This window comes from Paroedura picta, chromosome 3 (genome assembly GCF_049243985.1).
Source record: "Paroedura picta isolate Pp20150507F chromosome 3, Ppicta_v3.0, whole genome shotgun sequence".
Lineage (NCBI taxonomy): Eukaryota > Metazoa > Chordata > Lepidosauria > Squamata > Gekkonidae > Paroedura > Paroedura picta.
Genome location: NC_135371.1, coordinates 131,439,580 through 131,455,736, shown reverse-complemented (window position 1 = coordinate 131,455,736; position 16,157 = coordinate 131,439,580). Strand labels below are relative to the sequence as shown.

General features: G+C 43.2%; 1 protein-coding gene across 1 annotated transcript; it reads left to right on the top strand.

Moving 5' to 3' along the window:
- Positions 1–86: 86 nt before the first annotated feature.
- On the top strand, positions 87–15,123 carry KCTD2 (potassium channel tetramerization domain containing 2). Its single transcript, XM_077327867.1, has 6 exons — positions 87–692; positions 3,934–4,042; positions 5,138–5,229; positions 6,871–6,966; positions 10,193–10,318; positions 11,546–15,123. The coding sequence occupies exons 1-6, from the start codon at positions 351–353 to the stop codon at positions 11,573–11,575; spliced, it is 795 nt and encodes a 264-aa protein (XP_077183982.1). The 5' UTR covers positions 87–350; the 3' UTR covers positions 11,576–15,123.
- The last annotated feature ends 1,034 nt before the right edge of the window (positions 15,124–16,157 follow it).

Sequence of the window (16,157 nt, the reverse complement as noted above, 5' to 3'; positions counted from 1 at the left end):
TACCGGAAGTTCCTTCTGCAGTTTAGTCCAGGCTTCCCTGACTCTATGCGCCGCCAAATTTCTGTTTTCTTCCGGTGTACTAAAAAAATCTATTCAGAAGTTTGCTTCTACGTTGCCTGAAGTATATTCACCTTCTACTTCAGAGTTTATTTAAAAACACACACACACACACAAAACCCCTCTGCGTTTATCGGCTTTGCCTGTGAGGCTGAAATGGCCTGAAAGAACGGTTGGAGACCCGGAAGTGGCCTCTCATCCCGGAAGTCCGGCTCTCCCTGTCAGCGGAGGCTTCGGCGATGGCTGCTGAGGCCCGCCGAGCCCAGCTCCGGTTTCTCCGTCCTGGCCGTTGAATGCGAGTGGCTGCCCGCCCCGCGTCCAGGGAGAGCTCGCAGTCGAGAATGGCGGAGCTGGCGGCAGGGGAGGGGCCGCCGCGGGGCCGCACGCCTAGCCCGCTGCCGCTGACTGGGCCGCCCAGCCCTCGCCTGGCTGTAGCTCCCGCTGGTCCGCCGCGCAGTCCGGAGCCTTCAGCGCCCGAGAAAGTCACGCCGGGCGGTGGCGGAGGCTCGAAGTGGGTCCGGCTGAACGTGGGAGGCACCTACTTCGTGAGCACCCGCCAGACGCTCTGCCGCGAGCCCAAGTCTTTCCTCTGCCGCCTCTGCTGCCAGGAGGGGCCTGAACTGGGCTCCGACAAGGTGAGAGGTGGCCACACGGCGGCCCTATAAAGCTTTCACGGCCAGAGTCGACTGGTGGTTGTGGGTATTCCGGGCTGCGTGGCCGTGGTCTGGTCGCTGTAGTCCCCGACGTTTCACCAGAAACTGAGGCTGGCACCTTCATAGGTAGGGCATGGCAAGATGGGAATCTGTCCGTGCTAAAGTATGGACAGTTCCTGGACACCCCTCCACGCACACACGAAGTAGATAAAATGCCCAACATCCGTTCACACACTCCACACTTTAGCACAGACAGATTCCCATCTTGCCATGTCATGCCTCAGGGACTAAAGCTACCAGACCATGGCCACGCAGCACGGAATAACCACAACAGCCAGCTGATTCTCTTTACTTGCAGCATTATTGAACAGTGCATCTCTGGCTCTCTTCCATCTTGTCTCCTAAGGGAGATGTATAGAGAAGGAGGATGGTGAATGGCTGGCAGAAATGCACTAAATCTTGTTTGTGCCTCAAGAAATCCCTTTCTCTTATAAAATAGGCCAGTTTATCTCAAGGTGGGAGAGTATGATCTGTATAGCTTTTCAGCTGCCCAAGGTTGTGGTAGGAGCCTCTCTTCCAGCCCAAAGTACAGGTGGTATATGCATCATATGTACACAATATGCTGCTGAAATGTAGGCCTCTGTGATCTCTTAGTAGCATTTACTGGATTTGCACGTGGAAGTGATGTGTGTACCTTTTCCTTTCACTTCTGATGTGGAGGGCATTGTATTTAGAGACTATCAAGTGTTATCTTACCATGGTTTGTGTTTGACCACCAGATAGATCAGTTGTTAATCTTGCCACACATAGGATGTGAGGCAGAATAGTATCTATACCCATATACAATACTACTGTTGTAATTGTACTATGCAGTATTTCCTATAACCCGCCATACACTAATCATATATCATACTACCTGGACAGTTTATTTATTTTATTCATATAATTTATATACCACTCCTCACTGTAATGTCTCAGGGTAGTATTAACATGCTTGGAGGGAGTGGGTCATTCTCACACGTGTTCAGAAGCATAACTGAAAATTTACAGTTTTGCACCTCATCTTAAATTGTTAGTGTTTCTAGATCATCCTTTATATCCCTTAATTGAAATCTTGTAACATAGTTCTCCAGCTACAGGAGAATATTAGTGATTAATATGAAACTAACATAAGGGACAGAGAACTCTCCCACTAGCACAGCTCATGCTACCAAAAAGTAGAGTTCTGCAAATTCCAATTATGTTTTGTTTCAGGCTTTAAAAAAAAGTTAGTCAGCTGTATACGCCAATATGTATACCTGAGAATCTTGTTGCACGCACATAAATGCCTCCTCTTTGGAAGTTTGCAGGATTATTGTGTCCATACCACAACAGGCAAACAATACTTTCAATGTTCTACATTTCAGAAGTACAGTTCTTTCTTGAAAATAACATCGGTAGTATCCAAATCCAGTCCTTGTTGCATTAGATCAAGATCCCCCCCCCGCAAAAAAAAACAGTTAATCCATGTCACTTTCCTTGGGAACAGCATATATCACTTTGAACCTGTAATTACAGTCTTGATATATTTGCTATAATGTGACAATTCTTACCTTTCTAGTGAAAATGTTGACTAAATATATGCAATTATGTTTTACCACAATCACCTGTTCTCCCTGATCCAAAAATATGACATTCTTTCTTTTCTATTTAAGGATGGGAACAGGGAGGACCAAGAAGTGTGCCAGATATATGAACCAGCTCTTTTGAACACAAGTAGTAGAGCTATGCATTATCAAAATTTGGTCTTGGATTAAAATTCTAAAACCAAATTCTGCATGCCATATCAAATTTTGTCACAGCTATGGGCAGTGGCAACAATACCAATCTTGGAGAAATAAGGAAGCACACAAGAACAATCAGCTGAATTGAAGAACAATTATATGCTGAAAGAAGCTATCCTATTTAGACATATTTTATTTCAGGAAACAGTTTTATGTATTAGATAGGAATGGGGCAAGCTGCCTTGTAACACAAAAACCTGTGTTACAAGGCAGCTTGCCCCATTCCTAATACATAAAATGGTTTCCTGGAATAAAATGTCTAAATAGGATAACTTCTTTCAGCATATAATGGCTGATTATTTTAAATATTTTGGAGGATTATATGACTAATCTATAATTATATGGCTCTTTAGGGTGAAATTTTGAAAAACTAGAGATATATTTAATGGCTACTGGTTTTGGGGGTGGAGAAGGCCAACATATGCTATAAAGTAAAGCAGTCAGAGATCTAGACTGTTCATGTTTCCAGCTTTCTTAATAATTCTTTTAATTAAGCAAATTACCAAATAAAATGGATTGCATTGCCCTATTTATATAGAGTAGAAGTATTTTTACCACACTGAGAGTGCTGATGTGGCAGTTTTCATGTCTGGCAAACAATAGGAATTCCAGTTTTGTCCTCCAAAGTATTGCCAATGTTAAGATGTTGCCTCTAATACAGACATGGACAGTTTCAAACATAAGAAACATGAAGTAATTAAGCAGAATGCCTTTGTGTAGGTGATGACCTACTTTTTAAAACAGCATCAGGGCATCATATGATGACAAAAGCAGGATTACTTTCTTCATAACCTGCAGGAGCTTAGGACCTCATATGCACATCCATTCCCTTTCCCTTTAGAAAAGTGGCACTATAACCATAGCAACATTTACAGTATCTCCAGTTTGCACGAAATGCTCAAAAATATGTAGATATATTCCCGAGCTTCCAAATAAAGGAAATTTTTGGTGTCACTGATATGCATGTATGCTTGTATACTATTGTTAAGTAATAGTCATCAAAATAATATTGATTGAATTTTACTAATAATTTTAGTTACAATTAATCTACCTTTGGGGGGTTTATAATTATTAGCTTGTCTGTGTTTCTGAAAGTTTAAGTTACTGTTTTAAGTACTTGAGCAATCAGTTTACCCAAGTTTTATTTAAGGAAAGAACTGATCAGAATGGTTACACTAGAAACTGTTGTGACTGAAGGCCCCCATTCTTTTGTGCTAGATAATCAGGATAGCTTTTACTAGTTCAAAAAGAGCCCACTTAATTTATTGAGAAGAATACAAAGTTGTTAAAGGAAATCAAACTCCCATTTTTCCTAACACGAATTGCCACAGCCAAATATCCTTGTTTTATTGAATTGTTAATTGTAGCATCAGAATCTGACACCGGTATATCCTTGACAGGATGAGACGGGAGCATATCTCATTGATAGGGATCCCACATATTTTGGTCCGATCCTGAACTACCTCCGACATGGGAAACTCATAATAAATAAGGAGCTAGCAGAAGAAGGTAAGCAAGTGATTGCTGTGCTTCGTATTCTTGCTATGCTTATGAATAACCAAATGGATCCTGAATGGATGTAGGTTATACTTTGGCTGTATTTGGTACATTTATCCACACAGATTACAGCAGACTTTAGTGTGTCCAACTTCAACCTGCATTATTCTTTTAACATAATAATCTGGTGGTTTACCATAATCAGATCCACTAAGAAGCAATAGAAAACTAGTTTTGCTGTTAACAGAAGCTTGTATTTTCTATTGTCAGTTCTGATTTGGTCAAGGCAAGTTGGTGGCTTTTTATATTAGATTTTGTTTTCTGTTAGAAGAAGGTCTGTAAAAGCATTCATTCCAACAAAGGGATATTTTCCTGCTAGAATCCCAGATTATTGTTCTTGTTTTTTGTAGTGAGCGAAGCAAGATGCAGTCACAGCTTTTTGTTTATGAATAGAAATTTCTTTAGGTGTTTCTAGCAGGACTGGTGATAGCATAACCTACAGTGGGACATCTACCAGGTCCCACAGCCATTGACCCTCTTGCTCACATTGATCCTTGCCACTCACTCACACACCCTTCCCCCTCCATTCACAAGCACTCCATCTGTGCTCCTGGCTGAATATGCTGCTGAGTGGCTCCAGGGAACGGCATTCAGGTGGTATATAGTGGTGGCAGCACTTCTGGTGGCCATGAAATTGGCACTCCCACCTGCACACCCATCCCCACGCTGTCAGTAAAAGGGAGATGATGAGTGGGTTTGCAAGCAGGTGGGAAAGCACAGGCCTAGGGAGGAGGATGCAAGCGGGTGGGCAGGAAGGATGGCTTACGGGTAGGCACAGGACAGGAGGGACTCATTGGGCATTTTCTAGCTAGGGCCTCCCAAAATTTGGAACCAGTCCTGGTTTCTACTAGTATTTTTAGTTCTTCTGTTTCATTATTTGGTCCTAACAAAATGAGATTTGAATAACTGTTGATTTGCAGATTTAATTATGGATTTTAAAATAAATTTGAATGTAGGGAACTTCAGCATATGGGAAACTTTAGAGAATCATTTTCTCTTTCTGAAGATTAGAATAATTCCTAGTTCTATTTTTATTCTCACTCTTAGGTGTGCTGGAGGAAGCTGAATTTTATAACATTGCATCTCTAGTACGACTTGTGAAGGAGCGAATACGAGACAATGAAAGCAGAACTTCCCAAGTAAGGCATGTTAAAATACACTAGAAGAGGAAAGCTTGTTGTTTGAAATCATTTGTCTTGGACTGAAGTAACTTTGTTTTGGATTGCATTGTAAGAACTCTGTGAAAGGAAAGAAGATGATTTCTCTTCAGGCATGACTACAGCTTTTGCCACCTCTTAAAAAGGTCTAGTGGAGCCAAGAGACAACCTCAGGGGAAGGCCTTAGCCTCTGTGCTCAATTTTTGGCCCTTCAGGATAACTGGTTGACTGCTTTGTGAAACAGGTTGCTAGACTAGATGGACCAGTGGTCTGATCCAACAGGCCTCTTTTCATATTCTTAATTGGGAGGGGGGATTTCTCTGCTTTTGTGTTGCCTTTCACCAAGACATCAGCACTTCATAAAGAGCTCTGAATAGCAAAATGGTCTTTGAAAGGGGTTCTGGGAGAGAGACTTGCTGGGGTGGGGAGGAGACTGCTGGCAAGCGAGTGGATTTTTGAAACCCTGCTTAGAATTCAAATTCAAATATTTTTAATGATACAGGGTTCAAATTCTCTAACTTTGATATAAGGTTAGAGTGGAGTCATACTACAGGAATTAATTGTATACATTTTATTTATTGGCTCCCAGTAAAGTTCCAGGTTCACTTCAAGGTTTGGGTTTTAACCTTCAAGGCCATAGATGGTCTGGGCTGAGCATATCTGAGGGACCGCCTGTCTGAATATGGACCCTAAAGGGCACTTCTTTCAGCATCTGCAAATCACCTGGCAGTCCCTGGCCCCAGAGAAGTCTGACTGGCCAGCTTGATGGAATGAGCTCCCCGAGAACATCAGGACCCTAATGGAACTATCACAGTCCCATAGGGTCTGCAAGATGGAGCTCTTCCTCTGGGCCTATGATAGAGGCCAATTTTGGACAAGTGAATACACCAGCCTCCCCTGGCAGCAAGTCAGACAGCTCCCCCTGTTTGTTTCCACGGTGGAAATCGAAACTGTCAGGTCACCAATTGGTTGGCTGTTTTTAACTGTTTTATTATTTTATTTACCTGTATTTATATTGACTGTTGTGAACTGCCCCAAGATGGCAGGGCCGATATGGATGGGTTATACATTTAATAATAAATAAACAAATATTTACTTTTCATGTGTTCTGATAATATGTTGGGAATTTGGAGGGAGGGTTAAGTGGAAGGAAGGGCGAGATTGGAATACTGGTAGCCATAGGTACTTAGCCACACATCACCAAGAGATTTTCAAGCATGCATGAATTCTAAATAAACCGAATGCTCAGCTGTGTTATTGCAGGGAAACCTAAATGCACTCATTCAGGGCTGTGCCTATTCTCAGAAGCAAAAAGGAGGATTTTTGCTGAGCAGAAATTCCATGGGTCTGGCAGCCGGAGGCTGTACCCAGCTGGGAATGCTGGAGAGAATGGTGGACTGGTTCTCCACCTTTCCCAATAGCACAGTTGTACTTTTAATCCTTTGTGGTCACTTGTGACAATTTTGTCATGTTCAAATATACATCAGCTTTGGTACAACATGTTGCTGTTTATTTTCCTGTTGCAAAATCTTCGTTATATTTCCTTTAAAAGCAACCATTTAGTACTTAGCAAAGTTACAAGGTTTCTCACTGGTGAGTTCTTTTTCCCTTTGTGTGTTTCAGGGACCTGTCAAGCATGTGTACAGAGTTTTGCAATGTCAAGAGGAAGAGCTCACCCAGATGGTGTCTACTATGTCTGATGGCTGGAAATTTGAACAGGTATCCAGCGCTACTGAATATTTACTGTTTGCATGGAATTGCCTCCAATTCACTGGATTTAGATGGTGACTTTCCTCTCTTTGTGGCAGAACAGTGGTGCTTGGGCCCAACACAACATACTGGCCAGCTAGTGGCTGCAAGCCAGAGACAGCTGGCAGGTCAGCAGCTTCCAATGGTCCATGCTAAGACTGAGAGGGTAGCAGCCACAGCAAGAGGCACCAGGAGATTGCCTGTTTTGCAGAAGCGCGCCTCTGGCCAGCCAGTTGGCTTTGGCAGGGGTGGGGGTGGAAGCATGGCTGGCAATAGTGGCAGGTTCTAGCCAGCCTCAAGGTCTGACTTCTTATGTGCCACTGCTGCCTGGCCTCTACCACAACCTCCTTCTTTGCTTTTAACAAGAGCAGGTTAAGAAGGGTGACAGAAGCCTAGTAAAATGTCTGTATGTATTAACTGCAGCCCTTTTAGAATTTTGTCCTAGAGAGCAAGAATTTTCCTCATTGGCTAAACTTTTCCAGCTCTAGAGGGTGGCAGAGTAAAGCAAGGAAAGGAATAAGAAAAACTTTCAGAGCTGCTTATAGACATAAAAGACCACTGTCACATAAAACTTCTGATATTCAGTTGAAAACTGCCATTTATTACTATTGTCTATGGCAGGGTTTCTCAACCAGGGTTTTGTGAAACCTTGGGGTTTCTTGGTGGTTCTGGAAGGGTTTTCTGAATAGATGGGAGTTAATTAATTTAAAATATATTTTTAAAATTTGTTAAACATTTATTGGTGTTATGAATGTATATGGTTATGTCAACCCTCCACCCCTCCCAAAATGGCCAACAATGGGCCTGGAGGGAGTGGAAGGGAAGGGTGGCTGTGTCCACAGCTATGCTTTCCAAACATATTTTGTGCAATTACACCACTTCTGGGGTTCTTGAAGCCTGAAGAATGTTTCAGGGGGTTCTGAATGATAAAAAAAGTTGAGAAAGGCTGATCTATACGTACAGAATAGCACATCTCTGTATCCTGAAATGCTTTGTGTAGGAACTGTGATTGTATTAGGACTGTATCTCCCTGGTGCTGCTCAGCCACTGTAAGTTCTTGATCAGAGCTTTTGGATTTGGGCATACAATTAATGCATTTTCTGACTGATGCTCTGAGGATAACTGGAAAATGCACGAGTGTAAGTGGTGGTGGCTTTGAGTTCCAGCCCATTGAAAGAGGAGGAACCTCCTTTAATCTCCTAAACCAGAGAATCTCTTCTCCCCCTTTGCAAAAAAAATTGTATTTTCCCATTAGCCACATGGCCAGGATAGAGTTCCCTCAATCTTATGTAGCCTGATAGGTCTTACAATTAATGTAGCCTGATAGGTTTCTGGACCCCACTTTGAGAGGTGCTGCTTTACTGTTTTCCTCTAATAACTCCCATGATACGTTTATTTCCCAAGCTGATATAACAGTGCTGCTGCTTTGACTGTTCAAGTACGTGTTGAATATGTGTACTGTCTTGAATCTCTGTTTTCAGATTGGTTGTTACTTTTGATACCATTGATAGGTTATTGTCACTACATAATCCTCATAATTATGAATTAACAAAATCCTCTTGTGCACCAGTTCTGATTCCTGTACTCTTCACCATATGTACACTGCTCTTTTTATTTATTTAAAACTTTTCTTATTTTGGCTTCATCTTGGGAATTGTATGCTCATACAAGCATGTGTGCATCTCTCATCAATTCAAATCTAAATGACATTTCCTAAAACAGAGCCAGCTTGGCATAGTGATCTGTGTCCAAATAGGATCCTGGAAAGACCTAGTTTCAAGTGCCCACTCTTCCGTCAAAGTTTGCTGGGTGACCTTGGCTCAGTCGCAGGCTCTTACATGCTTTGTATCTCCATTAAGGAAGAAAGGATATCCAAATCAATTAATATAATTATATAAATAAAATAATATATAACATAAAAATATAGAAGTCCACAAATGATATTATTTTTTTGTCACAGTATGGCAGAAAGGTGTATCTAGGTCAGCATCCTGTTTCCCACAATGGCTACTTAGATGCCTCTGAGAAGCACACAGATAGCTAATAAAGGCAGTCACTCTGTCACCATTAATGGAGCTTAGTGCTACACTCTGAGAAAGTATACCAAGACAATCTGTTCATTTCAGAAAATTACAGCATTTCTAGGGTTTAAGAAATGAAAGTCTTGCTGCTTCCTTAGGCCCTCTGAAAACTTGGAATGCAGAGGGACATAGCGCTCTTTATTACTATACTGGTAGCAAAGCCCATTTTAAAAATGGAGGGCAGAGCGGGCCCAGTCATGCTCTGGAGCGCCATGTTCTGCAGGAGACTTTCTACTCTCTGCAGTTCCACCAGTGGCTTGGCACAGGTTGCACAGGGTGTTGGCGGGGTTACCACACTGTGTAGAAGACAAGCGGCCATGCCCCATGGGCTTGCGAAGTTGCTTGTGTAGAGCAGAACAGGATAGATAGTGAATAGTGGCAACCAAAGCAAGGGACAGCTGGGGGGGCAAGGAGGAAGAGGGGAGGGCTCCTGCAGAAAAAGGTGGGCAAGCTCAACAGCTGGGGGGGGCGCTCTACAGGATCCCTACCAGTGTCCAGCTGGCACTTCTGGATGGACACAGTTGAGCAGCTCAGCATCTGGGGTGGGCCATTGTGCAGGATTCTTTTCATGGTTTCCCTGTGACCTCCCTACCTTTGCCTCTGTAGAGCAGAGCAAGCTGTGGGGCAACTGTATGGCCTTTCTTATCCTCTTGTCAAAGAGGAGGCCAGGGAGCATCCAGGCTGCCATAGATGAGCCTTTTAGCCCTTGCTCTGTGGACCCCTGCCTTTGTCTCTGTAGAGTTGGGTGGCTGGGGCAGAGTGCAACTGGCTAGTCAGCCAAAACTCCCCAGTTTACCTCCTGGCAGCTCTTCTTCCACTGGCGGAGTGGGAGGAGGAACAGAGGTTGAGGGAAAGCGTGCTAGCCTCTGATTGGCCCTCAGAGGGCCCTCCCCCCTGTGGGCGAGTCAGAGGGCCTGCACATTGTTGGGAGGATGGTCATGATTTTATGTGGTATGATGGTGCTGTTTGATACTTCCTCTCATGGTATCTGGAACTGACCACTGTTGAAGAAAGGGTACTATGCTAAATTAAGTATCAGTCTGCTTTTATAGGCTATGCTTCACAAGTACTGCTTTTAACGCATGCATTATCTGAGCTTCTTTCTTTTTCATCAGCTGATCAGTATTGGCTCTTCATACAACTATGGAAATGAGGACCAAGCAGAATTTCTCTGTGTTGTATCCCGAGAGCTCAATAACTCTACCAATGGCGTCGTCATAGAGCCTAGTGAGAAGGCAAAGGTGAGGAATCTGTTCGGGACTTTCTGAGAATTGTGTAGAGAAGTTAAAGCTTTGGATACTGTGAAGTGTGCAGTTTTTGCAGTTACAGTTTTGAGTAAATTATTGTAGGACATTACAGCCGGTTTCCGCTACCCCAAGATTGCAGTAAACAAGATAATGAACCATAAGAAAAAGAGACAAGCATCCAGAAGAGCGGAGACAGATGTTTCCTAGTGCACTGATCAGTTATTTTTCCATAATATCTGGGAAAGGCATTGTCGTGAGTGCTTAGTGGGCTCCTCTCACTGCCATTAAGACTTCCCACTTCCATTTCCTGGGAGTTGTTGAGGATTTCAGTTTTAAACTGAGCACATGAAGCTGTATTATAGTGAATCAAACCATTGGCCCATCAAGGTCAGTATTGTCTATTGAGGCTGGCAGCAGCCTTCCAGAGTCTCAGGTCTTGGACATCATTTGCCATCTTATTATTTTAGCGGGAAATGCTAGGGTTTGAACCTACGACCCTTTGTATCCCAAGCACCTGCCCTGCCACTGAGTCTCAGCCTCTCCTGTCGTCCTCTGTGATATGGAGATGTATAAGCAGTGGGCATGTTAACACTTATACAAACATTTATGTAGTTGCCTTTGTCATTAAATTTTATATTTTACTAGCTTCAAAGCCCATTCATAAGAACAGGCTTTGAAAGGGCCCTCCCCCACCTCCCAAGTGAGGCTGTGGCTTCCCCACGGCCTGCCATGCACACCCGGCGCTTCTGCGAGGCGGCGGGTGTCCTTAGCGGGCCACAGGGAAGTCATCTCCAGCCCCCATCCTGGCGAGTGCACAGCTTTCCCGGCCCCGTGGGCTCTTTACCGGGTTGTGTGGCCCCTGGGAGCAGGAGCGTCGGCTGCAGCCAGCAACTTCAAAGGCCGGTCCAGTCCAGATTGGCCTGCATGCTGGGCTCCTGGAGGCAGGTGCTCCAGGGGCCGGCCCAAGCTGGTCACATCCAGATTGGGCCGCTGACCCAGACACCACCCAGACAGGGTGGCTGTCTGGGGCCGGACAGGGCCGCCTACGTGGCTCTTTACAAACTATAAGAGCCACTTATGTTACAGATTTATGAGTGAATGATGGGAAGGGATTGTGTTTTTAATCTTACTTTCCTCTTCCTATTATCTTATTGCAAAAAAAGTGTAGCAAAAACTAAATTCAAGCTAATTGTTGTTATACTGGCGCTTTTATTTTCTCAGATTCTTCAGGAGCGAGGATCCCGGATGTAAACTGAGCATCTAACACCTTACAACTCCCTGATGTCAAAAGGGCAATTTAGCTGGCCAGAGCATTTCTCCTGCAGTCCAACCTTGCTTTTGTAGAGTAATCAGAATAACACAAAGCAAAGCTGAGCCTGTCCTGCCAGTGGAGAATTAATCCTGGTAAAATCCAAAGGCTTGTCCCACCCCTGTTACAGAAAGCAAAATGGCAAGAAAAGACTCTTCCAGCCTGGTCGCCCCCTTTCTGTTCTGGCTTCTTCTCCTTGGAATTGGTATCATTTCCCCCCTAATAATAGGTGGGCTTATTTCTTGTTTTTATTGTGAGGGATGTCCAGGCGTTATTAGTCTGGAGTTCATGATGGAGGGCGTTGGTTGCACAGTGCCAAGTTAGATTTATCCACATGTAGTGGAAATGGATTTGGGGGTGTCTAAATGCAAAACAAACAAACTTAGTGTTAGTTTTTATTGGGAGGATCACAACCTTTTTCATTTGCTTTATATATTTGTTAGTGACTCAGAAACGTAGAACATCTAAAGGGTGTGTGTGTTATATCTACCAAGGAACCTTGGCTGAAGTTTTTTCTTCTGATAACACTAAGAAAGATGCTTCAAATATTTGTTACAGTGTAGTTTGGTCTTTACTCATCTTTACGAATGTTCAGTTGCCCTTCCCAATCTAAAGCTTCAATTGTCTCAGTTTCCTCAGCAGCAGTGTGTCCCATTTGTCCTACCTGCCAGAGCCTGGAATACAGTCTTTTGGTTTAATTTAAAATTAAAATTACTCTTTTATCGGGCAGATTTGTTCCTGCCGAGTTCAGCTTTGCCTTGTCTTGTCTCCCAACAGCATGAAGTGACCGCCTTGATCTCTTGCTGTCCTGCATCAAAGCAACTTTTCTTTTGTACTATGGTTAATTTGGTAGGCTTTAATCATTCTTATCCAATACACTTGGTGGGGTCCAATATTTACACATGGTGATTCTACACTTGCAGTTCCTCACTTCCTCTGTTACGTCACGTTACCCAAAATAACTGAGGGGCATTGCACAGGTTTGGGGTGGGGGGATGCTGAAAATTGCCAAAACAGTTGTGATGTTTAATGTCCAGTGGTGTGTTAAATTTTTTGTAAACTTTTTTTTTCTCTTTGGAATGCCTTGAATGGACGTGAAAATGTTGTGCCTCTCTTGAATTCTAATCATAGCCAAATGGGACTCACTGATCTTGTCAGTGAATTTGTGCCATCCCTGATCAGTGAAATGTCCCCTTCTAGTTGTTGGTAAATCGAATCCCTTAAGCGTTTGCTGCATGATACCTCCCTTTCACATCCTGACTTTGTTCCTTGCTAGTCATCTTGGATTTTGGGCCTTTGAGTTAAGCCCCAAACATATTACAACCAAAGTTTGAGACTAAAAAGGTCTGCTTTGATCTCCCCTAGGCAATAATGGAATCTCCCATGTTAGGTTATGATCAGAAGATTCCTTATTCCGATTGGAGTGCTTAAAATTTCCCACTGAGGAATTGCAGGCACTGTGTCTTTTCAATGTTTTATGGTGTAAGGTCATGAGGCTTCCCATTCTATACCTTCTGTAAGGGGTGAGGGAGAGGACAGGGAGAAGGCTGCTAAAGGCATGGAAGGACCTCCTCATGAATGCGCTGAGGCATTCAGGTTTGGCACCCAATCCTCCCTGTCCAACATCCTCCATTGGTCTTCAGTAATTCTGTGCATATAACAATGAGCTTCCCCACAACTTCTGTCAGTATACCTCCATTAAAATTTTTGGAGGGTTCAGGGTTTGATTAACAATTACTGATTTAGTCTCTGTAACCACAGACAGTGCCAAAGGTCTTGAGACTTATTCCATCAGTGACAGGCTGCTGAAGCTCATCTGGCGCCAAACTGCATGGAACAAAACCGACTTTCCTATCCTACCCTGACCTTCCTGTTTATGGCGTGTTGATATTGGCTCAATTAGACTGTACGTCTTGGCTGGATCTAACTTAACACTGTGATGTGTATATAAGTCTGAGTATCTTGTACCTTCAGCCGTTGTCAGTGTATGTCCACAGCTGAGAAATAACCAGATGTGTGTATGCAGTTAGACCGTATAAGAACCACAGATGTATAACATTCATATGTATCCTCCTCATCTCTCCTTTTTCCCCAGGGAGGGAGGGGTGGAGAGTGGCGGGGGCAGTGTCCACTGAAGGAAGGAACAGGCTGATGATGCCAAGAGTAGCTGCCATTTCCAACATGACCTTGCCCAACTCATCCCCCACCTTGCTGGGCACATTGCAGTGTTAGGTGTGCTTGCAAGGAGACCTTACTATGTAGCTTTAGTCAATCAAAACAAATACCTCATTGCTTTATTTTATTTTATGGCCACCAAAAAACACCTTTCATGGAGAAGTCCCATTAGAAGAGTGCTTAATGTCAGGATGGCAGTCTGAATAAAAGGTATCTCATTCTTTTGCCTATGCCACTATGCCGTTGGAAACAGATCTGGAAGGGAAAAGATCATGTTACAAGAAGAGCCATAGCAGTCCTGACACAGCAAGACTGGAAATGGTTTCCATGTATTAAAGGCTGGAGCTGACCATCTCTGTGACAGTCATACAGTCCTTTGTGTTTCTACCTGATAAGTGGGGCAGACCTATCCTATCAACTGCACTTTACTCCTCATGACTAGAGAGAGATTTATAGTGGAGTACAGTTGCCTTCCCTTTATCCCATCTTAAACACTCTCAACTCAAGTAATCAAATTTGTTGGAACTCTTCCTGGAATGGCAAGCCGTTTAGTTGGAGATAGAAACAGTATTAGGGGTTAGAAAAGCTGTTGGCTTTCCCAGTATAAGGGCTTGAAATCCAGCTATGTCGGGATACTGTTCCAGGTTGTTCACTTGTGATATTCTCCTCTTTCCCTGCCCTAGGCAGTCACTCAGGCCCTGTTAGTCTGAACTGGCTTCTATTTTCTGTACCGGTTGCACCTCTGCCTTTTATAGCAACAGGGCTTTTCCTTCCATTTGCCTTTATAGTCATCAAAATGTTATCTCCTAAGCTGTAAAGCCGGAAAATAATTAAAAGGCCTGTTTCCCCTGTGGAAGGCAGTCAAATTAGGGGAGTGAAGCAAATGGTAGGATAGATGTGAATGTGAGTGGTTTTGCATCACTTGGAAAGGTTTTCTTGAAACGATGAGCTAGCCCCTGGGGATCAGTAGCAGGTCCAGTTTCCCAGTGGTCAGTTGTTCCGTTATAGCAAGGTTGGCGCTAACCTCTTCTAAAAGTGTCTTTGTTTCTGCACATTTTTAATCAGTTTTTCTCAGGGGTGACTGAGTGGTCCGAGGGGAGGAGGTTACCCACAGTGGGGCTGGGGGTTGCTCCTCAGACCTCCACAGCTGGGCCGTGGGCTCCTCACCCCTCAGGTTTTGCCTGCAGACCTAGAGGTTTTGTACAGTTTGTCACATGTCAGTGCCCTTTGCTACTGTTTCTCTTTGTTTATTAAATGTGTTTGAATAATAATGGAGATGCTGTGATTTTTTTTTCCAATAAAGATTCTGACATGATTTGGGAGTGTCATCTGTTTTCTTGTGCCTGTATAAAAAGGTCTTCATGCACATTTCACATGTAGTTTCTTCATAGCATCAGGGATGGCTTTAGATGCTTTACCTTGAGGGCTTTTTCCCCCTTCCTTAGTTAACTGAGATACTAAACGGTAAAATAGCAGGTGTTAGTGTTAAGTGTTGTTTTAGTGTTAAGTATTAAGTGTTGTTTTGTGAAAGGTTTTGCCAGAGGCTTGAAGCAGAAAAATAATTACTCAGATGGAGAAGCACCAGCAGATTACAAGGAGCATATATCTGTTTGCAAACCTAACTTGCACAGGCCAGAAACTAAGAGGGAAAGTTGATGTATTGTCAGTGTATCTTCTGTGCCTATGGATAATGCCATTTATAAGGTTTCCATTGTTGATCCTATTATGAATACACATATTTGCATTTCAGGTTTTTGAAAACGAAAGGTTTAACAGGAAATGTATTGTAATCTTGGAAATGGGAGGGTGGTTCTCTGAAAATTCTGTATTTTTAAACACCTACAACATCAGAGGAATCCCAGGTCCAAGACACAAGGAATGCATTCAGACTTCTTGAGGAATTCTAGTCCTGCAATTTCATGCTGAAGTTTCCCAAGATTTTAAGGAGGCCCTTGCATTCTTTGCTACAGGTATTAGCAGACTTCGCAAAATGTGAGCAATCGCCTTTACTGTTGTGTTTGTTCTCTACCTTTCTTGATTATATTTTATTCTTACATTACATATTTCACTCTGTTTCCTATATTTGTGAACAATCCTACTGCTGACAATTTTTTTCATTGCCACATGCATGAAGTGGATTTAAAAAAAAACCTGACTAAAATATTCAGACATTAAAACTACAATCCTGTTCCTTATATTAAAAATACCCTCCATATCCTTATCCATTGTTGTTCCTCTATATATTTCTGAAAGCCTAGGGGGTGGGACGTGTCCGGCTGTCCAAGTTGGAATAGGGCCAATCAGGGTGCAGCCAGCTTTGCCCTGATTGGCCCTGCCCCTGTGGCTCCA

What these genes read in the sequence shown, in the direction of transcription:
- KCTD2 (XM_077327867.1), top strand. Translation starts at nt 351, where the DNA reads ATGCGAGTGGCTGCCCGCCCCGCGTCCAGGGAGAGCTCGCAGTCGAGA. An exon ending in ATGAAAGCAGAACTTCCCAA is followed by an intron (nt 5,230 to 6,870) that starts GTAAGGCATGTT and finishes TGTGTGTTTCAG; the next exon opens with GGACCTGTCAAGCATGTGTA. An exon ending in AGCCTAGTGAGAAGGCAAAG is followed by an intron (nt 10,319 to 11,545) that starts GTGAGGAATCTG and finishes TTATTTTCTCAG; the next exon opens with ATTCTTCAGGAGCGAGGATC.